The following is a 26,595-nucleotide window of genomic DNA, read 5'->3' as shown; positions in this document are numbered from 1 at the left end:
TCTTACTATCTTATCATAGTAATCTTTGCTGGAAACTCCAACCTACACAGCTGTTCTGAGGGTCATTGATAATAATATAGAGGGGAGCACATTAAAAGGTATAGACCTGAATACAAACAAAATTATTATGATAGCAGAAAACCACACGTGTTTATGCTCGTCTGTGTGCCACTTAATAAGATAGGCAGCTTATTGCCCTTCAACAAGATGGGCAGTTGTGAGCAGGAGCTAAAGCAGTGGGAAATCTTCTGCCCCACAGCGGGCAGATATCTAATCACAAGGGACCCCAGGACAGACACAGCTGCTTGATGACTGACAGCCAGGCCGAGGTGGCATGGTTTATCTGAAGCAAGGCGACTCTACACTCAAGGAGAAAGCAGACTGCAAATTCTCTCTCTGTCACCACTAGCTCTCCCTGAGCCTCCGTTTTCCTCATCTGTACATAGAATCAAAGTTCATGGAGTTCATAGTTGTAGAGGGGCTGTAGGCCTTTTGTTCATAGGGTCGCTATGAGTCGTGCTCGACTCAAAGGCAATAAAAAACAACAACACTAGAATAACAATACTGCCTCACAAGGTTGATGATGAAATGAAATGAGGCCAGCACAGAACATGGGAAGGACCCCCACTAAGTGCTCAGTAAATAGCAGTGTATTACAATCTAGTACCCAAGTTGGATGGGAGCCAGGGATGGACGGAGAAAAACCTTCCTTCTCTTTCAGCCAATATTTAGATTCTAAGTGAATGTGATGAGTATCCTTTGGGATGAGCCCACTGCCTCTCACCATGAGAATGGCCTTCCTCAATTCTAGAATAATGAGGATTTTAGCATGAGACAGTGAGATACTAAAGTTGGACAGCGGAATTGTCTGACTCTGCTTCACACACAAGATTTTTGTGCTTCTCAAAAAAGGAGAGAATCAAGCCCTCCAGTACCCACACATGCTGACCTGAGTGTTAGGATACCTAAGACTAAGGAAGTGCATTTCTCCTTTACCGCCCACCCAACTCCAATATGGCAATCAGGAATATATCCAGAACTGGGGAAGCTTCCACCTATACTAGTTACCATGTAGAAGACTCTCAGTTAGGGAGGATGTATAACTACCCTTCCACTGGACTCGATAATTGGCCTCCTTCCTACAAGGCAATACAGACTTAGAGCCAGTGGGAACAATTACACCACCAGCATACTATAGATGTCACTCATCTATTTCCTATCCTCCTTTCAGCCTCACAAGTCAGCTCCAGAAGGGAAGGGGCTTTCATCTATTTTCCTCACTTCTCTATCCCAAGTGCCCAGACCACATGTGCTAGATGTTAAAGGGGATATTGTGGGGAATCCCTGGTTACCTGGTTTGGTTTTTCACTCTCCAGCCATCTTGACATTTGTGAAACCAGAGCTCCTGGCCAGGGGATATGCTGGTTTTCTCAGGATCTTCTACACAAAAAGCCATCCTAGGCAGAAAAAGAAACCACCGATAAAGCAAAAATCTAGGGAGAGGGCATGAATGTGTATAAACTCAGTGGCGCTTCTGGATTCCACGTGGATGAAACGAGGAAGGATGTTTTCATCACACTGCACCCTGACTCAAGAGCTGTAGAGTTTCCGTCACTGCACCAGGACTTTTCTCTCGCACTTTAAACGTTTCCATCATTCAGTCTCATGCACTTGAACCACATCTCTCCCCCACTCTCCCTCTGTCCATCCCAAAGCTCACTTGTCTTTCAAAGTTCTGTAAAGTTCTAAAGCCTCATGAATCTAACCCTCCTTTGACCATTCAATTCAGCAAAAGGCATATCCTCTATTAATGCTGGTCTTTTTATTATTATTACTTTTTGTAGCATGGAGCTAATAATGAATGTTTTCTTTTAAAACATTATCTACTACCTTGAATTACTTGTCAGTGCTTCTCTCTATGGTTAATGCCTCCACTAGATCAAAAACTCCTCAAACATACAGGGTCGCCAGGAGTCAAGTTGGAAAAGATATACCCTAGGAAATCTACTTTCTGGTTGGTTGTTATTGTTGGGTGCCATCAAGTCAGTTCCAAGTCATTAGAAACCTGTCTACAACAGAACTACTCAGAGCTAATTCTGCACCATTCTCACAGTGGTATGTGGGAGTCACTGAGTCACTCCGCCTTGTAAACATCCAATCATTTTGGTTTACATTTCCCCAAAGAAAGCCTCAGACACATGCACACAGAAAATGTACAGGGAGGTTCATCTCAAGTGCAAAAAAACTAGAAACAACTTAAACAATTAACAGAAGAGTGATAAAATTGTTGTTTCTTTGTTCAGTGAAGATTTCCATAGAGGAGCCAACTGTGAATACACTCGATCTGTAGGCATTTAACAAATTGTAATGGGAGAACTGTGATTTTTTTTAAAAAAAAAACCAACAACTTATGAAATGATACATCCTCTCATCTGAAAGTCAGAAGCATCCAAAATACTTCTATACATTGGAAACAAATTATGGAAAGAAACAGAAGTTGTTGATACTTTTCATCAGTAAGTCAATTTTGCCTCATGGCAACTCCACGTTCGTAGGGTTTTCAAGACTGTGACCCTTCAGAAATGCAGATCAGCAGGCCTCTCATTTGAGGCATCCCCATGTGGCTTTGAACCACCAACCTTTTGGCTAGTAGTTGAGCCTTTTAACTGTACCCTCGAGGAATTCTTCAAACAGAAATACTAACAAGAGGTAATAGGACAAGGACAGGGTGTAAAAGGGCTTTAACTCTGTTTCACTTTTAAAAATCTCTTATCTGAACTTAAACATGAAGAGAACTTAAAGCAATCCCTAATGAAGTTACAGCCTTCTGTATGGATTACACCTGAACCTAAAGGAAACCACCATTCTCACAATTAGATCAATAAGCAACATCAGTGGCAACAACATAAAAACTGTCAAGACTTCATTTCACTCAGGTTCACAATGAATGCCCACAGAAGCAGCAGTCAAGAAATCAAACGATGTCTTGCAAAGTGCAAATGTGCCGCAAAAGACTTCATAAAGAGTTTTAAAAGCAAAGGTGTCCTTTTGAAGACTGAGCTGCAGTATTTTCAAATGCCTCAAACACATGCATAAGGTAGGCGATAAACAGGAAAGACTGAAGAAAAACTGATGTCTTTGACACTGAATAGAGCAGAGACTGTGAGAAGAATGAACAAATGCATATTGGAGGAAGGTCAGCCGGAATATTTCTTAGGAATGAGAATGGTGAGACCTGGTCTTTGGACATGCTATCAGGAGAGACTGTTCTCTGGAGAAGGACAACAGGCTTGGTAAAAGGAGATGGTTAGAAGAGTCACAGGAAGACATGTGAGGAGGTGGAGTGACATGGTGGCTGGAACAATGGGCCCAAACATAACAGTCTGGAGGTTAGTCGAGGCCTGGGCAATATTTGTTTCCTTGCGTAGAGTCATCATGACTTGGAAGCAAGTCAGTGGCCCTTAACAAGAGTCTGAACCAACATAGAAAAGAGCTTACATTTGTTAATGCTCAGTGGTGGCTTGCTTAATGGGTGTTTATTATACTTGGAATATTTTACAAAAATAATAATCTTTTTGGCACCACACCCAGAGACACGGCTTACACTTGTTAAGAGCCAACGGTAAACAGATCCACAAATATCCAGATCAGAGGCTTTGGACTAACAGTTTGCCCCCATGTGACACACAGGTTTCTAGACAAATCATTCTACAAGAGACTCGGGCCTCCCTCTGCGGCCAGACTTGTCACAGATGATGGATGTGCCCTGGTCACAGGAAGAATGGCCACGGAGAAAGTGCCAGGCAGGGACAAAGAGGTTGGGGCTTCATCGCACCCACTTCTCAAGGTTGGCATGACCAGCCGGAGCTCTAGGCAGAAAACCTCCTCTCTTGGCAAAGGTCGCTCCCTGGCTCAGCTCCCTCCCTGCTTCTCACTGAGAAGCAGAGTGGCCTGTCAAAGTCCTGGTGTGAGGTGAGGACTGATGTATGAAGGTCTGTAACTTTCATGCCAGGCTGGGATTTCATGTCAAGCAGAAGAAAGTGTCTAGCTGACGTGGGACAAAGAAGTCACTGTGACTTTAATTTAGAACCCTAGTCCACTGTCCTTTACTCAAACCCCTGAAAGAGGGATATGACACAGACCTCAGCAGCCCGGGACATGTGGGGGCTCCACGGACAGGACTTGGCTTTGCAGACAAGAGCAAATAACGCCTTGTAGTGCATGGTCCCATGGTAAACAGATTAACAAGACAGCACTCCTGAAGAGTCCTGTCCAGGAAAAGATCTCCAGCTATTAACTAAAAGGTTGGCGGTTCAAACCCACCAGCCACTTTCAGGACAATGAGGCAGTTTGCTTCCTTAAATATTACAACCGGGAAAATCTTACAGGGCATTTTTACTGTCCTGTAGGATCAATGTAAGTTTGAATCGATTGAAAGGCAGTGATTTTGGGTTTACTCACTCCTCTCCACAGGGAACCGGGGAGCAGTGCACTGATACATGGGCTTCCAGCCTGACATAGAAGAGCCAACCCTCCCCGTGTCAGTCCTGCTCCGCACCTCCCAGCAACCTCACCCTGGTTCATCTGTGCACTCTTGGTGCTTGTACAGAAGGAAAAGACAAGGCACAGGCCACTGCCTGCAGCGCCCTCTCACACCAGGTGGAAGAAGGGCCACAGGTCCTTACTTGCGCTGGGTCTCCCCAGACTTGATCCGGATGCGCCTGATGTTCAGCTCCCAGGAAGGACTGTGGGGTTGAGACAGGTAGGTCCGGAACTCCGTCCACAGGTTGTACCAAGAATGAGTTGTCCCTGCCCAGGTGAATTTGACCTTCAAGAGGTCCCCCAAGTCCTCCTCGGTGTAGACCAGGAAGGTGTTGGTGGCATTCAGACCAATCTGCTCCACTCTACAAAGAGAGAGAAGGTTACCTCGCCTTCCTGTACTCTAAAATTGTCACACCACGTGGAAAGAGGCTACGGAGAAATGGGCACAAGGTCTCTCCTCTCCCTGGACCAGTCACCTCCCACCAGCAAGGCCAGAGCAGAAGCTCATGGTGCACAATGGGGACAGAGAGGCGACCCAGAGCTCGCAGACTTTCCCCCCACCCGGTCCTGTGCATCTCTAACTCATGCTGTTGCTTTGGAAGCAGAAATGAGGACATGCAAAGAAGTCACGTCCCCGCTAGACACAAGTTCCTCTCAGCCCACAGGGATCTCACTCTCTAGACTAGCTCTCCATTGCTCTCCCTCTCATTTGACATTGCGTGGCCTGTGAGCTCGTGCATGCGTCCACAGCTGATCTCCCCACAAGACCCAGAGCCACTCTGTGGACAGTTCCTCACAACCCCAGGTGCTCAGCAAATATGCACAGGTAGCCCTGTCCCCCGCCCACAGCCGAGTCATCAGAAAAGTGCCAAGAGAGACATATATGACATTCCAACTCTCCCAAAGCCTCTGCTGTTGGGAAACCCCGGGCATGAGGAAGCAGTTTCTGCCTAGCTGATCCCTGTGGCTTCCCATGCTGCCGAGTCATCCCGGAGCCTCCCTCCCTGAAATGAGTGAGACACAGGTGAGCACACAGCTGGGAAGTGAGGAGGGACCAGGTCTGCCCAGCTCCTCCCCCGGCACCTGATCACCCTCCCCTGTCCTTGCTCAATGCTCGAGAGCCCGCTTTCATCCCGAAGCCATCACTGTCAGTCCTGAACCCAGCAAAGGAAAGTGTGACTCACATCTCCAAAGGCAGAGTCTGCGAATTAGCGTTGGTGCCGTAGAGGGTGATGTGAAAGGTAGGCTCGACCTTTCCCTTGTTCTTGTAGCTGAAGATGTGAACTTTCAACTGATAATGATACACTGTAAGGAGAATAAAGACATCTGAGGAGGCCTGCTTGTCATCATTATACCGAAGATTTGGGGACCAACATCCTTTTCTGCCCAGCACAGCATCAGCCTCCTTCTGGCCCCATCTGTCCAACACTCTAAGATCTCAATGCAGGATGGAAAGAGCCTTGAGCTCACGGTACAGGAGACCATACAGGGCTTTAGGTCTGGCCACTTTCTACATGCAAGACCTTCGATTACAGAGCAAGGTATTAACCTTGTGAAGATCAAAATAAACATTCAAATATGAAACAGCTTTGGGAGAGAGTTAAATGCAAAACAGAAATGCAAGGTAATATCATAGCACAAAGTGATGATTCACAAAGGAAATGGTGTAACACTTATTTTTCTGTTTCCTTGGCACACAAATGAAGTCAGATTTGGTGATTTATTTGGTTGGGCAGTCATGGTGCCAAGACACTCCCCTGAGCAAGGATGCATCCTGTTCAGCAACCTGGTATTACCCCCTGTTATCATTGAAGGGGACCTGGTGGTAAGGTCCATCATGTATTGGACTGCTAACCAAAGTCAGGGGCTCAAATCCACCAGCTACTCTGTGGGAGGAAATTGAGGCCATCTTGTCCGACTAAGATGTACAGCCTTGAAAATCCCACAGAAGGTTGTCCAGAGTCACAATCAACTCAGCAATGGAGGTGGTTTGAATTCTGTTGCCTTAGATTTCATTCCAATTCATAGGGACCCTACATGATGGAGCAAAAGTGCCCCCACAGGGCTTACAAGACTGTAAATCTTCAATCTTAACAAAAAGAAGCTCCAGTGGAGCCCCACACAAAGCCTTGAGCTGCTAACTAAAAGGTCAGCAGCTCAAACCCACTAGCTGCTCCATTGAAGAAAGGTGAACATTTATCTTCCACTAAAACTTACACCTCCATGAGCTGACACTGAGTTGACAGCTTTTGGTTTAGGACTGTTGGAATCTTTACAGAGGCAGACTATTATCTTGCTTCCACAGAGGGGCTGGTAGTTTCAAACCACTAGCCTTTCAGTGTTGGAAGCAAGAGTGGCATACACTTCCTAAACAACATGCCTCTGGAAACTCTATGAACTTTGAACAATGTCGATAGTTGTAGAGGGGCTTCATGTCTTTTGTTCATAGGGTCGCTAAGAGTCGTGCTTGACTCAAAGGCAATCAAAACAACAACAACCTTTCAGCGAGCAGCCAAGTACTTAACCATTGTGCCACCAGAACCCCTTCAACATGGTATTAAGGAAGAGGAAAGGGAAGGCCCTTCTTCAGGGCCACTTCAGAGACCTCTGGTTACCTCCGAAAGGCATGTCCCCTCGGGTTTTTAGGTACATTTTCGTGTTCCTCCTATTCCTTATCTTCTTAGCGTTGTAGCCGATGCTGTTACAGCGGTTCTTCCGGCAGCTGAGACAGATGCCCTTTTTGAACCGGGTCGAGTCTGTGCACCGGAAGGCAAAGCTCGGCTTGTCCTGGTTCACCATAGAGTCCACAAAAAGGTGCACAGCCCGCTCGTGTTCACACGTCATAGCCTCTGGGATGGCTGGGGTTGGGAGGAGAGAGAGCGAGAACCAGGTGAGCAGCCTCAGGCATCTGGCCATGTGGTCATCAATCACCACCACAGGCTCAGGTTCTAAGAGCTCTTTTCATCATCATTATTATAAACATAAAGTTAATAAATAAAACATTTGCCAATCTAACAATGTTGGCACATGCAATTCCATGGCATTGATCACATTCATCATGTTATGCAACCACTTCCACCACTATCTTTCTCTGAGGTATTCCTCTTCTCCTATAAGGGAGCTCTGATGGCCTCGTAGTAAGAAGCTGTGCTGCAATCATGAAAGCATGCGGTTCAAATCCACCTGCCGCTCTGCAGGAGGAAGATGGACAATCTCCTCTCGTGTGATTAGCTGCCTCTGAAAACCCGCTAGAGGGTCAGCTATGGGTCAGTTCTGACTCAAAAGCACACAACAATATTGTCTACAGAAAAGTCAGTGCTTCGTAAACAATGGCAATGATAAATCTTTCTATTGCTATTGTTAGACATGCCTAGAGCTGTATTGGGCTCGTAGACAGAGGCCATCCCTAGTTTGTACATGTTTACTTTGTAGGTGCCAAAACAGCACCAATACACGCAAAGCAACAACAAACAAGAGAGTGTGTGTAGTAAGTGCTGAAGAGGTTGATGCAGCCCAAAGTCACTAAATTCTCATAGAAGTGAGACATAAAAGACTAGAAATTAATCGGGTACTAAACACCACCAAGTGCAGGGATTGGCTAACTATATATAACCGATAGGCTGCTATTATTGTCCTTGTTGTTCTTGTTTATTGCCACTGAGTCAGGCACGACTCATGACGACCCTATGAACAAAAGGCCTGAAGCCTTTCTATAACTATCGGCATTTATCAAAGCCCATAGAGATTCCAGAGGCATGTTGTTTAGAAGTAGATGCCAGTCCTGCTCCCAGTATTGTTCTTAGGTGCTGTAAGTCAAATGTGACTCATAGTTACATACAGTCACCTAAACCCTGCCCTATCCTGTTCTATCCTCCCTGTCGTCTCTGACACACTTGAGCCCATTGCTGTAGTCACATGTCAGCCCATCTCATTAGGGTCTTCCTCTCTTTTGCAACCCTCCCACTTTCCAAGCATGATGTCCCTTTCCAAGGAATAAACTCTCCTAGCAACCTGCCCTAGGTATGAAAGATGATGCTTCACCATCTTGGTCTCCATGGAGCACTCTGGCTGCACTTTTTTCAAGACATGTCTCTTGGTTCTTTTGCTGGTGCATGGAATGTTCAAGTACTCTTTTCTTACACAAGTCAAAGGCATCAATTCTTCTGTTATCCTGATTTATTGTCCAGCTCTCAGCTGTGTAACAAGTGACTGAAAAGACCCTGGTCTGGTGATTATAAACCACAATGGACTTGATGGCGATGGGAGTAGGAGTTGGTGAGTGGGTTGAAAAGAAGTGACAACTGAGTCCAACCTCCACATGCAGTAGAAAAGAAGTCACTCACTTCCAATTGCAAATGATCCCCAGACATCATTGAATCCACAGCCTGGTTGGAAGTCATCGGCGTTGGGGTAGATGTCGATGTGGCCCACGGGCATCCGAATGCCAATGTTCAAGCCAAAGGAGCGCGTGTTGGTGTGGAGGACATCCACAAAGTCTGCATCATCTGGGGAGAGCCTCTTGTGGATGTCCACCCCTTCAAACATGGGCCCAGCTGGATCCAAACCTGCAGTGAGAAGAGGGAGTCAAGGTCAGGCCCATGCAGCCAACTGAAGGCAGCATGTGCGGAATGAAGACAGCGTCTGCTGCTCCCTGTCCCGGGAGTCAAGACGCAGAAGGTCTGCTGAGGAACGAGCCCCCTTTCCAAAGTCCTCACCTGTCCTGACACCTCCATTTACTCAATATCGTCATTGTCCCTGGCATGCCTCATGCTACCACGTCCTGACAGGAGACAGTATACAGGACTGAGAGGAAGCTAGTGGACTCTGTTGGGTAAAGGCCAGGGTCACAGCATCGAACTCAATAGACAGTTCCTACAACAAGGCATTACCATCACCAAGCTGGCAACAGGGCTGAGAAATCCTGGTCTGGAGAACCCAAGATGGAAGAGAATGTGATCAAGAAATGAGTCTCCACCATTATTGTAGAATGAGTATTAGGATCCAGGAGAGGTGGGAGAGGCTGGAAGCAGAGGGATGTGAATGTGCAGGGGGAAGGGGAGATTAATCATTGGATTGTACAATTTGATGGGTGAGGGGATGAGGGAAATTGAAAGAATTTGTTTTAGAATTTTGTAAATAAACTAGTAAAAAAAGAAAAATTAAAAATACATTAATAATTTAAAATTTATATTAATAATATAAAAATAAAAAATGAAATGAGTCTTGAAAGATGGGTAACAGAGTCGAGCTCAGAGAATCCAACTCAGTAAAGCCGGGAGAGTATCCTGTGAGGTTTCAGGGGGTCATGTGGGGATAAACAAAGGCAGAGCTATTGTCTAACCAAACCAAATCAAGCCTCTGCCATCCAACTGAATCTGACTCATAGCAGCCCTGTAGACAGAGTAGAACTGCCCCATTGTTGTTATGGTTGTTAAGTGTCCTCGAGTAGCATGCGACTCATAGCAACCCTATAGATAGCAGCTCTGAAACCTGCCTTATCCTGAGCCAGTCTCATTGACTCAGACACACCTACCCCCATCGCCCCAGTTACTGTATCAATCTATCTCCTCCCAGGGTCTTCCTCTCCTGTGCTGTCCCTCCACCCTTCCAAGCATGATGTCCTTCTCCAAGGACCAATCCCTCCTGGATACGTGTCACATGTCCAAAGTATGTGAGACAGAGCTTCAAAATCCTAGCCTCCAAGGAGAAACTTAGTTTCACCCTAAGACAGACCTAATTGTTTTCTTGGCAGTCCATGGTATGTTCAAGACTCTTCTCCAGTACCACAGTTCAAAGGGATCAATTCCTTTGTCATCCTTAGTCATTGTCCAACTCTCTGATGCATAGCAACAAGCAATTGCAAAGACCACAGCCTGGATCAGGCACACCTTAGTCTCTAGACTAACATCATTGCTTTTCAATACTTTGGAGAGGTCCCTGACAGCAGATTTTCCCAGTGCAATTCATCTTTTAATTTCCTGACTGCTGGTGTCAAGACTGTTGCTTGTAGAGCCAAACAGGCTGTAACTGTTCACAACTTCAATCTCTTCTCCATCTACTATGGAATTAATGCACAATCTTTCCAAACTGTACATCTTTAGGAAAGCTGACTGGCAAGTCTTTCCCCGGAGGAGTGGCTGGTGGGTTTGAACCACTGATCTTTCTTGGTTAGCACCAGAACATTTTTACCACTGTGCCACCTTGGCTCCTTCTACTATCTACTAAAAAAAACCCTCATTGCCGTCAGGTAAGGACCAAGTCATAGCTGACCCCTCCAGCAGGTTTTTAGAAGCTCTAAGTCACATAGGAGGAGATTGCTCAGTTTTCTACCTCGGAGCAATGGATGGATTCAAATTTCTGCCTTTGGCTTTGAGAGATAAACTTGTGACACAGGTCACTGATGAGAGCTAATGGAGATGGACACTTAAAGAGTTTTCAGAGCAAGTTTTAGTCAGTCAGTGTGTGTGTGATTCCATTAGAATTGAGCCACCAGGCTGCGTGGTGGGTTCATGTTTACTGCAACCCTAAAAGAAGGCATGCAGACAGCAGTGCCCCTCCCAGTGCCCAGTCCTAGAGGCTGCAAGGACAACTGACAGCACTGACACAGGTGGCCTCGTCCTGCCCCTCATGTCCACTGGAAGAGAATAAAGAGAAGAGTGAACACTGTGCTTTGCAACTAGCACAAGAGAAGGCCTGGTGTGAACAAAGGTCCGCACCAGATGCCAGTACCATGGACACCAGGCTGCGTAGCAGGAATGCAGGCGGCTTGAGCTGCGGGCAGGCAGGCACCTCGGCCAGCCCTGCCCTCACCCACCGGCCTGGCCCCACCAGCTCTGACTCTCACCCCGAACCATGGACTCGGGGGGAAAGTTACACAACTGGCTTTTTAACTAGGATGAGGGGAGAGAGAAATGTTGGTGGTGTCAGGCATCATCATGTCGACGTCTGCTGATAGGTGACCCCCTACAGGACACGGGAGAACTGCCTCGTGGGGTTGCCAAGCCAAAATCGTCCTAGAAGCTCTGGTGGCACGGTGGTTAGAACAGCTGCTGCCTACAGACAGGTGGGCTGAGCCCAGCAGTCGACTTCCACAAAGATCACAGACTTCAAAATCCCATAGACAGCTCCACTGTTTTATAGGATCACTGAGCAGCCGGTGGATTCGATCTGTGTACCTTTGGGATTACAGTAGAGCTTCTCACTCCAAATATGAGAGAGAGCTCTGGTGGCCTAGTGGTAAGGAACTACACTGCTGAACCAAAGGTAAGCAGTTCGAATCCACAAGCTGGTCTGCATGAGAAAGATGAGCAAACTCTTCCCATGTGATTTGCTGCCTCTGAAAACCCACTGGAGGGTCACCAATGAATCAGTTGCAACCCGATGGTGTGCAACAAGAAGAAATACAGGAAAGAGAACTTAATATTGTACAGCTGTGAAATTATCTATGTCAAACTCCCATATTAAAAGCTAACTAAAGGGGATTGGTTAGGCATTGCAATTAATTACATTAACCAAGGGCAATTAATAAAGCAAAATAGCAATGAACAATTGTATGAAAAATCAATATGATCTGTAAACTTTTGCTAACTGCATTGAAACAGATGAAGGAGAGAACTGTTAAAAAGGAATATAAGATTAGATATTACTTTCATGACAAGATTACAGAAAAATAAATGTATATATTAAAGTGAACTTTGGACTGGGGTGGGGGGAGATTGTATAACAATGAAAGAATTTTTTTTTCCTACAAAGAGAAAAAACAAACTGAGGGGGAGGGATGAGCAGGGCAGAAATTGTGCAACAATGAATGAATGGGCGGGAAATTAAAAAGAATATGCTGTAAAAAAATATATATATATGTTGCATTAAAAAAATAATTTAAAGAAAAAAATATTTAATGTAAAAACAACACAAAGCTGGCTAAAGGTTCGTGAAGGAAGAAGCAGCTTCCGGGGCCGTTCTTGATCCTCTGTCTGATTCTGCGGCTGCTTCACCTCCAGCCTCCCCGTGCTCGTCAGGGTAACCCGGAAGCCCTCCAAGATGTCCCCTCCAGAGCCTGGCCTGTAGTAGCCACTCTTAAAGGAGTCAGCCTGCTGCCACATCAGCTCCTCATGTTCTCCTAGGTGGGCAGCAGTACCATCTTCCAGGGAGGTCTGCCAGTGGGGCGAGATGGGAGGTATCACCACCGTCACAGTGAACCAGAGCCTGATGAACCCCATCGAATTGGAGCTGGACCCCAAAATTCAGGCAGTGGGCACCCAGGAGAAGGAGCAGATGAAGAGCCTCAAGAATGAGGTGGTCTCTTTCATAGACAAGATGCTGGAGATGAAGGGGACCCTCCTGTAGCAACATGGATTCCAAGTTCAAGGGCTGTATCAACAACCTTAGGCACCAGCTGGACACCCTTGGCCAGGAGAAGCTGAAGCTGGAAGCTGAGCTGGGCAACATGCAGGGGCTGGTGGAAGACTTCAAGAAGAAGAACAAAGATGAGATCAAGAAACAAACAGAGATGGAGAACAAATCTGTTCTCATCAAGAAGGACGTAAATGAAGCTTATATGAACAAAGGAGAGCTGGAGATCCGCCCGGAAGGACTGGGTGATGATGTGAACTTCTCTCAGGCAGGTGTATGGAGAGGAGCTCTGTAGGCAGCAGTCTCAGATCACAGACACGTCCATGGTGCTGTCCATGGATAACAGGCGCTCCCTGGACATGAACGGCATCATGGCTGATGTCAAGGCCCATAATGAGGAGACTGCCAATCACAGCCCAGTGGAGGCTGAGAACATGTACCAGATCCACGTCTGAGGAGCTGCAGACACTGGCTGGAAAGCATGGAGAAGATCTTCCTCGTGCAAAGACTGAGAATATCAACCGCTCCAGGCTGAGATCGAGGGATCCAAAGGCCGGAGAACTTCCTGGAGGCTGCCACTGCAGATGCTGAGCCTCGTGGGGAGCTGGCCATTCAGGACGCCAGCAACAAGCTGGCCGAGCTCAAGGCCGCCCCGCGATGAGCCAAGCAGGACATAGCCTGGCAGCTGCATGAGTACCAGGAATTGCATAACTCACGCTGGCCCTGGACAACAAGATCCCCACCTACTGCAAGCTGCTGGAGGGGGAGGAGAGCCGGCTAGAGTCTGGGATGCAGAACTGGAACGGGAGCGTCCATACGAAGACCACCAGTGGCTGTGCTGGTGGGCGGAGCCTGGCCCGCAGGGTTGCCTCACAAGCCCCCGGTGTCTGCTGCAGCCGGCTCTGGTTATGGTAGAGGACCCAGCACCTTCAGGTGCACCAGCTCCAAGTCTGTGCTTGTGAAAAAGATCGAGACCCATGATGGGAAGCTGAGGTCTAAGTCTTCTGATTTTTCTACCCAAGTGAATGGGCCTCTGCCCTGGGAGAGGAAGCGATGCAGGTTCAAGGAGAACAGACCTGAGGCTTACTCAAGCCCTCTGTGCCCCTGAGGGAATCCACTGCTTAAAGTACTATTCTTTGCCTATGACCCCAACTAAATCAGTTGTGCTTTTTTCCCTCCAAAATAAAACCCAAGCTAATTTAAAAAAAATTTATGAAGGACCCTTGGTAGCACAGCAGTAAAACACTCAGCTGTTAACCAAAAGAACATCAGTGGTTTGACACCACCACCACCACCACCCCCAGCTACTCCATGAAAGAAAGGTGTCACAGCTGATCGCATAAAGATTACAGCCTTGGACACCCTAACGGACAGTTCCACTCCATCCTATAAGGCCACTGCGAGTTGGAATCAAGTCTGTGGTGGTGTTTGTTTTGAGTTTTAGAAGAGTTCATGACACAAACCTCAGTTTTTTATTAACCACATGGATATCAGAATCAGAAGGGCCTCTTGGATCACAAAAGTTAGCCCCAAACAATTACTTAAACAGGCAATTATTGTACATGCCACTGAAGCATTGGAAAGAGGCAGTTGATGGATAAAATAGAGAATCTACCATTCATTCTTTTCCCATGAGGCTTTGCAACATGATGGGCTGAACTGTCAGGATCACAGAGGCCAACTTTCCACATTAGTTTTGGTCTTCAGTTACTAGCTGTGTCTCTGGGACCGCGTTGAACTAGATCCGTGATTGTTAAAATGATTCTCTGGTGACCGGCCAGTGAAAAGGAAGCCCAAATGGCACAAAATGTCAGAAACCAAAGCAGATGCTATGAGAGGACGGTGTGGGGCTCATGGACACCTCATGAGCATCGATCGCCGCTGGATTTTCAGTGGCCGAGTTTACAGCAGTTTTTTCAAGGCACCTCTCTAAGCGGACTCCAACTTCTAATCTTTTGACTGGTATCCAAGTTCTTTAACCATTTGTACTAACCAAGGACTCTGGCACGGCTAATGCCGCCTTTCATGTACCCAGATTCAACCGGAGCATCCTTTTCTATTTGTGGGTCCTACACAAGTTCAATTAGGTTTGGATGTTCTCACAGGCACCTTTCAAAGTTAATGTTCTATGACTCATTCAAGCTACTTGGGCACAAGCTGGTACAGGAAACTCAGGTTGTCAAAGAAGCTGAGGGAGCTCACAGACCACCAACAGTGAGTGGAGGAGGCCACACTTACCTGAGATTCTGCCCACTTTTCCATTCACGAAGCTCCCAGCATATCCAGCAACATGTGCGCCAAGGCTGTATCCAATCAGGTGAACATTTCCAAGGGAAAAATCCTCCTTCCCCTGCAGGAGGTCACAAAAGCATATGCAGTCAAGGGCACAGTGGGAGGCCCACAGGGTCACAAAATACAACAGTTCATCCCATCAGAAGAGCAGGCTCAGGAGCTTGGAGGAGAGACTTGCCAGGAATATATCTGGCAATGACTCCAGGTAAGAGAAGGTCAAAAGGATTCAATGGCACTTCATATGCCAAGGATTGGGGGTGGAGCAGGAAGTGACCAGTGGCTGCACACCTGACCCTTCCCCTACATGTGTTCCGTTCTTCCTTGCAATATCTAAGAGAAGAGGAAAGCCATGTAGAGGTCAAGGCCACCAGACTTAATAGAGACTAAAATGCTAGTCACAGCAGTAAGCTCTGTGCCCACCTCCTTGAGCCCTGACCTTCACCCTGGTTCCATGACCTGCCAATCTCCTGATCACAAACCCAGCTGGGACCCCAGAATTGAAGCACCATATAGAACAGGGCACTCAGCTGAAAGTACCAAAGGCCAAGGTTCCTACAAGCAAGCACTACAGATAATTTCAACAGAAGACTGAGAGAGTGTGATCAAAAAATCCAGACCAAAATGCCATCAGAAGGCATCCGATTCTACAGGTAAAAGGAAGGTTAGGTTGGAATTGTGCAGCTCATCAGGCCACTTTGCTGGTGTACTTTCAGCTCCAAGTATACCCACCAATCTCAGGTCAATCGTTAACCTATCAAAAGTCCATTTAAGACCTCCAGGTCTATTTTCCATACTTGATAACTTTAAAAGAGTTGTTAGGCTGCCTCTGTTTTCATTAACCCTCTCTCCACTCCCCAGAACAGTTCACATCGGTCACTCTTCCACAGCAAATGTAGACCTCAGTCAGTATTTCAGATTGCAAGCCAATCCTGACTCTTAGCCATTTCCAATCAGTCTAAGGGCCTCAGTTTCGCAAATCAGCAAGTAATATATTGTAAGACAAACTTTCTTCTAGCAAATAAAGGAACAGGAAAAATCTAGAGAGGTCACAGTACTGGAAACACTTTCTAAATTCTTCACCTTCGGGCAATTTCAAGAAATATTTAATTCAGTAACATTTTAATCCCCAGACTTTTGATCACACTCCTGAAGTCCACCGCAGCAGTCTGCATGATATTTCCTCAGAAAGTTTGGGTTAGAGACCCTGCTTATGAGAAATTCCTCCCCACCCACTCCAGTTACCTGCAGCCAGTTGATCATTGTGGCGATGCTGTGGCCCACCATCCTGGCGTTATTGACTGCGTCTGTGTAAAGCTGGTGAGCCAGGGAAAGCCAGTCAACCACCACCACATTGGCCTCTTTCTCTCTTGTATGAATGGCTGAGACAAGTTTGAACGCCCAACTCTCCAGTATGCCGCTCATCTGCAGAGACATGAGCAAAGTGTTTGCTGACTCTGGTGGCCTTAGTAGTAAGGAGTGCAGTGCCAACCCAAAAGCACGTGGTTCGAATCCGCCAGCTGCCCCTCGGGAGAAAGACAGACAAGATGGATAATCTCCTGTGCAACTTACAGCCTCTGAAAACCTGCTGGGGAGGGAGCAAGGAGTTGGTCCAAGTCAAGGGCACATAATAACAATGAATATAGAAATCAGTTCCATAGCTTTCTCCCCAGCTCGATTCCAGATTCACCTCTTCTGCTCAGGGATCATATATTGGCATATGAGTAGGGACAACCATAGGCAAAATCGCTTCATGGATGTTTGTCCTCCATCGCTCCTATATCCCTAGTTTTCCACATCAAACTTTAATAGTTGGTACCTAAGACATTTGGAGGCCTTATTAAGCTATACTATACTGTGCTGTGCTGTGCTGTGCTGTGCTGTGCTGTGCTGTGCTGTGCTATGCTAATGTATGTATTGGTGGCGATACTGGCATGAGGCTAGTCTGAGAGTCCCTGTCAAAGTCAGGCAAGCCTACTTCATCATTCAGAGGCAGCTGCGGGGGTTGCCCTGGAGAATCAACTTATCCCTGAGAGATGCAGGGAGATGCTTTCTCCTAGGAAAAGGTCGAGTTAACAAGTGGCCCCTTCCCACAGCCCAGCTCTGCCATTCTTCTTGACCCCCCCCCAGAACAGGGAAGATTTGTCCCTGGAATTCCCAATTAGAACTCAGAGCACATTTTCCCACAGAAACCAAGTTACAAACAGTGATCAGTTCTAGTTGTAAATCTACCCACAAGTGCATTATGAGATAAATATTCTGTGCCTCTCCTGGGAACCCAAAAACCATTTAGAATCTGGGTTTCTATGGGAAACTGCTGTTGTCGGTTCCAAATAGATTACAAAAGAACCTTCTGGAATGCAACTCATTTGTAAGTCATGGACTGTTTGTATTTGCATTTTTGACAGGGGCCCTGCAAAAAGATCCAAATGCATGATTTTAGTTGTCGACTGGGGAATGACCATGGTTGGGCATTAATCTTTCTTTCAATCACACGGAAGATCAGAGCCTACCTTTCCTGAACATGACCCCAAAAGCTGGTGACAGACTTGAAGATCCAGAAAACATGCAACAAATATTGATTTCTCGTCATTAAGAGAAGGAACGTCCCCTCCCAATTAGCCCAGGCAGAAACCTGCTCCCTTTCTAGTGCCATTTTCCTACAGACGTCATTCTATGAATGAATAAATCCCTTGCTGGTCAAAAGCTCCTGAAGCAGGGCATTAAAATCCCTTTTTGTAGAAGTTTGTCATGGGCCTTTCAGTGTGAATTGCTCAGTTAGGGCTCATAAAGAGGCTCCATGCCTTTAAACCAGGCTTTCTCTCTCTCTATGCAAACAGGAGGGCACCAAGCCAACAGTGGCCAGCCCGCCCAGCTGGCTCGTCCGAGCGTCTCAGAGCCAGGCAAGCTGCTCCAGTTCAGCTCCTCTCAGGCAGAGACCTGGCTCCCGCAAGGCAGTGGTTGACCAGCGTAATTAAGCGTAATTAGAGGGGCCCTCAAGAGCTGGTGGAACTGGGCTGCTGCCCTGAGGAGAGCCACTTTCTGAAAGCCACTGGTGCCAGCATTAAATACCACCCTGCAGGAGCCCAGTTTGCCCCCTTAAACACAGTGCTACTTATTACATCCTTCACACATGTCTGAAATACAAGCAAGCCACAAGAAGGAGGAGATCTAGAAGCGCCAGTGTTCCTTTTTAAAAAAAAAAAGAAAGATGGGCAGTCTCCTCCCATGCAATCAACTGCCTCTGAAAACCTGCTGAAGGGTCCGCTATCGGTCGGTTCCAATTCGATGGTACACAGCAACAACAAAATAGTAAAAGATAGATTTATTAGAAAGTCACACCTCAAAGGGATGGATCTCCCTACATGAAATATGGAGGGGAGGCCAATAGTATTCTTTTAATTGAGCAAAGCAAAAGAAACCAAACCCCACATGAAACTGCAGAGTTCCCTGCCCCAAAGCTCACCGTCCATCCATGAATGATGAAAAAGGTTTTTGCTGTGATGTTGAAACCGCAATCTTCTAAGGACTGGTTGTGGCCAAGGAAGAAGTAACATCCTTCGTGATCTGGGTCCACAGAGGTGCGGAGGTTAAACTTCACGGAGGGCTTGGCAATGGCCCCTTCATCCTCGACTGTGTAGAACTCATCTGAGGAGAAAGAATGCCTTATGATCACACCCAGGAGGCCAGGTGAGCAAAGGTCTAGGCTCTAGTTCTGGTCCAACTTTAAACAAATTGCCTAACATCCCAGGGTTTCAGTTTTCACATCTTCTGAGTGAGGACCACTCCCTCCCTCCTCACATCCTCACCTCCCAAAAGACTGCTGGTGACATTAGAAAAGGGGCAGCTCATTTACAAGTTTTGGTTTGCTTGGATACACAGTCAACACTTGGCACCAGCAGCCAGGAAATTAAAAGACATATTGCGATGGGAAAGTCTGTGGTTAGAGACCTCTCTAAAGGGCTGAAGTGCAAAGATGTCAGTCTGGAGACTAAGGTGCACCTGATACATGCCATGGTCTTCACAATCACTTGTTATGCATCAGAGAGCTGGACAATGACTAGGGATGATAGAAGGAGAATTGATGCCTTTGAGCTGTGGTGTTGGAGAAGAGTATTGAATGTACCATGGACTGCTAGGAAAATGGACAGGTTTGTCCTGGAGAGGGTGAAGCCAGGCTGCTCCTTGGAGGCAAGGATTCTGAAGTTTCAGCTGACTTACTTTGGGCATGTTGCAAGGAGGGACCAGTCCTTGGAGAGGGATGGTGGAGGGACAGCATAGGAGAGGCAGACCCTCAATGAGTTGGATTGATTCAGTGACTGAGGTAATAACGGGGGCAGGTGTGTTGGAGACGGTGAGATTGGCACAAGATAGGGCAGAGTTTAGGGCTATTATACATAGGGTCGTTATGAGTCGCAGACAACTTGATGGCACATAACAACAACAACATTTAAGATTATCCATTACTATATTAAATTATTGCAATTAATGCTTTAAAAATACACAGGAATGATACAATGAGATTGCAATTACAAAGTTATAAAATAAAATGTATGTGATTGAAAGAAAACCAATATGGTGTTTAAATTTTCCCTCAAATAAAAAAAAAGACCTCACAAAGTCTATACTTAAAACAACAATAAAAATGAAGACTCATTACAGCTAGAGGAACTCTGGTACCCTAGTGGTAAGGAGCTGCACTGCCATACCAAAGGCACACAGTTTGAATCCACCAGCTGCTTCATGAGAGACAGATGGGCAATTTCCTCCTATGAGATTAACTGCCTCTGAAAACCCTTTAAAGATTCGGCTATGGGTTCGTTCTGATTTGATGTTACACAATAACAACAAAGAACATTACATCTTAATTTTAATAATTGTGACTCTGAAATAAATAGTTCTCTTGCTTTCCTTGTACCTTCTGTCGGTCTTCAATTTCTTAGAGTACCTTCTGTCAGTCTTCAATTTCTTAGAGTAGAAGTCTTCCATTCTCTTTTTCCCCCCCTCACATCAGATGGGTAGTGTGTCTATGTCAAGGTTTAATGGGTGGCATATGTCATACAGAAGTATGAATTCCCAGTCATCATGCTCATGAACTGGAAAAGAGGATCGCCTCTATTCTTTTGAAAGTCTTGGGATATATTGAGTTTCAAAATTCAAGATTTTCCAGGTTTGAGAAAGGTATCGCAATGCACGTCATCAAAGAGTTAGTGGTCAAACTCCCAGAAGTCCCAGGGCACTTCCCATGAATCAAACACACTTCATTTTTCTGCAGGGAAATAGACAACTACTCATCTTCAAGGCCACTCATCAGTTCAGGTATGGTTTTTGCTGCTAAATGAGTTCAAGTCAGGTAAAGCCAGATCTTGATGCCAAAGAAGTTACCAAATTTTCAAGAGCTTTTGGGACTGGAGGTAAAAGGCTATAGACCCTTAACCCAGTTGTACTCTGAACTCTCTCTAATGTTCTTGTCCTAAATCCAGAACTTACTCCAAAGACCTCACGCATTTCCCCATCTTTTACAGTACTGGACATGTGCCCAGCATTCACCATGCCTGTTAAATGAATGGCTGAAGCCCTAGGGAGCCTCAGAAAAGTAGCAAAACTGTCCTGTCCAGCTCTATGGCTCCCAAAGCATAGCCGATGTCAGCGATGGTCCCTGAGGCCTCTATTACTTGACTGACACTGTCGTCACCACACTATACCTGAGACAGTCCGAAATGGACTCCACCCAGCATTCTTTCAATCCATTCTGGAAACCATCCCTTGATAGCAGGCTAAGAAGGTAGAGTGAAAACTATTCTGTCAACCAGCCAAGGGAGAGGGGTGGGGCAAAAATTACCATCTCAAAAGCAGAAGCTTAGGGGAGCTCTGGTGGCCTAGTGGCGAGAAGCTACACTGCAATCCCAGAGGTGCATGGTTCGAATCCACCAGATGGTCTGCCAGGAAAGGAGGGACAATCTCCTCCTGTACCAGTCAGATCTGATCTGACGGTACACAGACACACACACACACACAAAATAATAATTTTAAAAAAAAATAAAAAAAAAAGAGCAGAAGCTTAACTTATGCCAGAATCAAGAAGCAAAAAGAAAAAGAATCATGGAAAGAGTCATGAGTAGGATGGATAGGGGGGTGGGGAGATAAGAAGACAGAGATAGAGACGGGGGGGGGGGGGAGAAAGGGAGAGAGGTGTAAGAGGCATAAGGTTCTAGAAAATTCAGCTAAACGCTCAAGGGCTGACCTCAGGTTAAGCATCATGAATGTAGTGAGTGTATGCCCTCCAACGGCAGAAATCTGAACCATAACTATAACCAGTTTAACATCCCCTCAGCTTCCACTAGAGAGGTATTGCTGGAAAAGCCAGATGGAGCAGCTCAGAAGAAAAGGAAAAGGGGTCAGCCGGCTGACTGGGAGAGACCAGTGAGTAAAGCCCCACATCCAGATGCCGTTTCACTGCAGCATCTGCCTTCTGAACCCAGGATTCTCTCCCGCTGTCACACTGACTTTGTGGCCAGCAGGGACTTGATGGTCGCTCTCTCCAGTCACACGTCCTCAGAGCGCTCTCTCACCTCCTGTAATTCCTTCTTCAATGGTCAACTTCTCAGTACAGCCTTTCCTAAGGGTCATATAATAACTGTCCCAGCTTGCCCACTCGGAGCACTCCTGTCTTTCTCCGCTTTAACACTGTGGTGATGGATCATCCTTGTCCCCGACTGTCCTGATGCAGCCCCAGGGCACAGGTGCCTCTTTTACACTGAAGTTTGGCAGGTGCCATCAGATCAATTCTGGCGCACAATGTCCTTATTTGGAATACAGAACTGCCCCATGGGGTTTGTTGGGGGTTTTTATTGACTTCATATAATCATTCATATATATTGTGCTTCATTCATATGCATTGTGTTTTATACAATCATTTGTGTACCTGGTGTTTTATACACTGAATTCGTATTAATCAATGCCTTTTTTCCCCCCATTCACATACATTGTGTTTTATATATTCGTTCCTATACATTGTGTTTTATACATTTATTCCTATACCTTGTGTTTTATAGAATTACTATGTTCTCCTCCCTCTTCTCCTGTCCTTGTTCTCCACTTCCCCTTCTGAACAGTTATACATATCCTGTTCCTGTTCACTAATTGCAGTATCCTCATGGGGTGTTCTAGGCTGCCTAGGGATCTGCATTGCCAAGCCAAAGAGGCAGCCTCTCCACAGGTTTGAATCCTGCAGAAACTCCCTGGAAGGAAGATGGCCAATCTCCTCCAGTGCAATTTCGTTACAGCCTTTGAAAATTCACTGTAAGGTTTTGAGTCAGTTCTCATTCAACAGCTTTAAGTTTGAGGGATTTTTTGGGAGTTTGTATCTTTAGGACAGCAGATGGTGAGGTATTTTCTTTCACAAGAGAGCCACTACTTGGATTCCAACTGCCCACCTTTCAACCATTAACCACTCTCCCCCAGGTGTAAGGTTGCCCACACTTTATGCGCCTTAATGAGTTTATTATCTGTCTTCCCATCTTTGAACTGTAGACTTCCTGCAGGCAGAGATTAGTTTTATTCCCTGATTCTCTGATGCAATCAGCAATAAACATGGTGCCCAATGTTGACATTAGATAGAACTTAGACATTTTCCAGGACAAATGTGCCACATTTCTAGTTAGTGCTAGAGTCGGTAACATGTTCAAGACACGAAAGCTCTCCCAGTCATCCAAGCTAACCTTTCTCTCTCATATGCACATACTGAGACATGGACTAAAACATTCGGTCCAGCCTCCACAGAACTAGAAGATAAAGTGACTGAGGATTTCCCATGATTTAGTAGTCAGCAAACTAGGAAACTCTGGTGGCCAATGTTAAGGAGCTGCCCTGACAACCCAAAAGTATACTCTAATCTACCAGCTGCTCCATGGGAAAAAGATGGGCAAGCTCTTCTCTTGAGATTGTTGTTGATGCTATTATGTGCCATTCAGTCGCCTGCGACTCATAGTGACCCTATATTCAACAGCCCTAAACTCTGCCCTATCCTGTGCCAATCTCACCATCTCCAACTCATCTGCCCCCATTATTACCCCAGTCACTGAATCAATCCATCTCATTGAGGGTCTTCCTCTCCTGCACTGTCCCTCCACCCTTCCAAGCATGACGTCCCTCTCCAAAGACTGGTCCCTCCTTGCAGCATGTCCAAAATATGTCAGATGAAGCTTCAGAATCCTTGCCTCCAAGGAGCAGCCTGGCTTCACCCTCTCCAGGACAAACCTGTCCGTTTTCCTAGCCGCCCATGGTATATTCCATACTCTTCTCCAACACCACAGCTCAAAGGCACCAAATTACAGCCCCTGAAAACCTGCTGGAGGGTCAGCTATGGAGTCATTCAGACTCTACAGCACACAACATAACAACCCACACACAGTCCTATGGGGCACTTCATCCAACTCCTCAGAGAATGTAAGAGGCTGCCATAAGAGAACCCTCAATGAGATGGATTGACACAGTGACTGCAGCAAAGGGCTCAAGTGTGTCAGAGATGAGGATGACCGAGGATAGGACAGCGTTCCGCTCTGTTGTTCATAGGGCTGCCTTGAGTGGCACCCAGAATGTAGAAGACCTAGAAGCTCAGGAGAGGAGGGCAAAGAGGAAAAGGGAGGCGGTGTTGGGGGATAAGCGTTTTGAAGAAGGAGACTGACAACCTGGAGGAATAAGCCCAGACGCTTCTCTGCACAAGTTACCCACCTCCTACAACCACTAATCAAATCAAAGCCAGCTGCCCTTTTAAGAGTAACCTTCAAACATCGTGCTCCAAAAATTACAGGAGAGGTGTCAGGCTGCAGAGCCTTTCCCAAGAATCTTCTAGTCTTTCAAATCTCTAGGTTCAAAGATAAAGACAACACTTAAGAGCAGCTAGCAGGCGCCTCAACTTTAGGGGCAACACTAATGAAGGAAGGGCACCAGAGAACGCAAGAGAGCGAGGCGAGTGAGTGAGCTGGAGCGCGCGCGCAACCTGCGCCCGCCTGTTGCCTCTCGGAAGACCCTGCAGGATGTTCTAACCAGCCGCTCCGGAGTAACAAGCGGACCTCAAGGCTGGAAAGGGGGAGAAAATCCCAAGACGGCGGGGGCGGGGGGGGGGATACAGGAGGCTTTTGCAGGAACAAGGAGGGACTGAAGAAAAGAGGAGCCCATCAAACAGAAAAGAAGTGAGGGAGAAATAAAAGCAAATTGCACGTTACCTTGCAGCTGTCCCTGGGGATCAGCCTCTGCAGGGCTTCTGGCGCCCAAGCAACAAAGGACCCTCCAGAGGCCGAACAGGAGAACCAGGCTCCTCATTCTCCCCGCCACGCCCCCTCGCCTGAAGCTGCAAACCTAAATCCAACTCCAAAAGTCCGCAGCCCGCGCTGGGAAGAGCACAGCGAGCAGCCCTCACTCCAACAGGCAGTGGCGGCGGGATCGACAGCTGCCCAAGGGCTACAAGGAGAAAGTGGAAAAGGAGGACCTGCTTCCCCGTGGCGCGTGCGGGCTGGATAAGAGGGCCCAAGCCGCGTCCTCCGCGCACGGAAAGAGTCTCACCGCTGTCACCCAGGCAGGGGAGCTCCTGGCTAGGTGGTGTTTAAAGGATCGGAGTCATCTGACCCATCGCCAGATGGTTATTTGCATAATTATTCCCGTCTCTGGAATCTGATTGGTCACACCTTCACTGACGCCCGCACGGAGACTCTCCAAAGTTTGAATGAAAACTCCACACACCCACGGCGTGGAGTCTGGGCGAGCGCAGCCGGCTGCCTGTCCTCCCTTGTGCTTTGCTGCTTGCCGTGTCTCCCGCCACCCGCTTCCTCCCTACTATGCTCCGGGACCCAGGACCCACCACCCCTCTGCGCCCCGCAGGGGTCATCTCTCCCTCCTCCAAACCTACGCGTATAGGGGATGCGATCCCTGGAGAAGGAAGCTCATCTCCAAGTCGCAGAACGACCGCGGCTCCCTGGGTCGTGGAGTGTCATCGGATACAGTCCCTTGATCATTCCCTTGGTCCTCTCCCCCCTCCCACCCAGCGAGGCCCGTGACAGACGCGAGAGCCAGGCGTAGACCCTGCTGAGGGGCTGCGTGGCGGGGGTTCAGGGCAGCACAGAACCAGAGGCCACTCAATAGCTGAGAATCCCAGGCGAGCTACTTGTCCAATAAACTCCGCGACAATTTCTTGGTCCTCATTTTGCGAGTGATAACAAGTTCGCGCCGCTTAGGGAAGCACTCATTCGTGGCCATCGAGTCGGTGACTCCTAGGTGACCCTCCACAAGGTTTTCTGAAGCTATAAATCGCACAAGAGGAGAAAGCCCCTCTTTCCCGTTGCGCAGAGACTGGCAGATTCGAACCCCTGGAGAGGCTAACCGCCTTCGGGTTAGTAGTGCAGCCAGCGCCACTAGAGAGTGCTTCCTGGGGGAGGGGAGGCTACACTGAAGTCTTAATGTGGCGCCTGGCACGTGGTGAGAGCTTTACTAGGTGACAAGGCGACTCTCTCCACGGGGACCTTGAGGCGAGTATGGCGTCTAAGGCGCGCTGCCAACACAGACTAGACAGAATCGCAAAAACCCCCTGTTGAATGGAATCCGAGAGTTTCTGCCTTCCTCTAACATCTCCTTCCCCCCTCCATTTCCTTCTAAGAAACTGGGGGTGCCTGCTCCTCCCCCAAGTCCTCTCTACAGCTGCGCCCCCATTGTCCCCGGGGCCTTGGCCCAGAGGAGCCTCCGAGCAGCTGCCAGGGTGGCGGGGCCAGAGGTGGCTGCGTCTCCTTAGGCCCTGAGGAGGCAGAAGGAGGTGGACGGAACCGAACCAGCCTTGATAGGGCTGTGCACCTCCGCTCCAGCGTGGTTTCCGCCGGGAACAGCCCTTTTGCCCTGAGGCACCTTTGACCGCTAGTAACCCCGCGGAGCCTGGCGCTGAGCAGACAGCCCAGTCCGACCCCTGCCGGGGGAGGAAAGTGGGGGAGCGCCTGGCACCCAGTGTTCCCTAGGGTCAGAGACCTGGAGAAACAAGTTGGGGACAAGCAGGTTCCGACCTCTTGGAAAAATTCCCTTCACCAGAAAGCAGACTGGCTTTCTTTTCTAAGTGTAAAACTCAGTGCCAACGATATAGTACGTGTCCCCTTTCCTTTTCTTCACTGGCAAACTCCAGGCTTAAGTAGGTTTCACCACCACCAATTTAAAGGTGGGGAAATTGAGGCATGTCTGAGGGAAATTTCTTTCAATCAGGTGTCTCTCACCTGCTTGGGGTTTCATCTGATGAAATGATTACTGGGTAGGAGCCCTTATCAACTCTGCCTCTCTTGGGTGACTTAACCTAAAGAGTAACCTGGAAACATTAAATTCTTCTTCTGTTCTGAGCTCCTCGAAGTCATAATTTTTAGACAATGTGGAGAATATCCC

At 47.3% G+C, this 26,595-nt stretch overlaps 1 protein-coding gene across 1 annotated transcript in view; it reads right to left on the bottom strand.

Annotated features, from left to right (window-relative positions):
• LIPG (lipase, endothelial) overlaps positions 1 to 25,069 on the bottom strand; it is a 25,894-nt gene extending 825 nt beyond the window's left edge. Inside the window, exons 1-9 of the mRNA XM_006891752.1 lie at positions 24,925 to 25,069; positions 18,650 to 18,831; positions 16,429 to 16,608; positions 15,133 to 15,244; positions 8,886 to 9,107; positions 7,158 to 7,400; positions 5,727 to 5,847; positions 4,686 to 4,904; positions 1,353 to 1,457 (exon numbers count right to left, since the gene is read on the bottom strand). Coding sequence (XP_006891814.1) covers positions 1,353 to 1,457; positions 4,686 to 4,904; positions 5,727 to 5,847; positions 7,158 to 7,400; positions 8,886 to 9,107; positions 15,133 to 15,244; positions 16,429 to 16,608; positions 18,650 to 18,831; positions 24,925 to 25,069 — 1,529 coding nt within the window. The remainder of the gene's footprint in view (positions 1 to 1,352; positions 1,458 to 4,685; positions 4,905 to 5,726; positions 5,848 to 7,157; positions 7,401 to 8,885; positions 9,108 to 15,132; positions 15,245 to 16,428; positions 16,609 to 18,649; positions 18,832 to 24,924) is intronic.
• Positions 25,070 to 26,595: the final 1,526 nt, after the last annotated feature.

The sequence above is a fragment of the Elephantulus edwardii genome, unplaced genomic scaffold, assembly GCF_000299155.1.
Source record: "Elephantulus edwardii isolate Elephantulus edwardi_28Jun2011 unplaced genomic scaffold, EleEdw1.0 scaffold00103, whole genome shotgun sequence".
In the NCBI taxonomy this organism is placed as follows: Eukaryota; Metazoa; Chordata; class Mammalia; order Macroscelidea; family Macroscelididae; genus Elephantulus; species Elephantulus edwardii.
The sequence above is the reverse complement of the archived record's forward strand: the minus strand, read 5'-3'. Positions and strand labels throughout refer to the sequence as shown.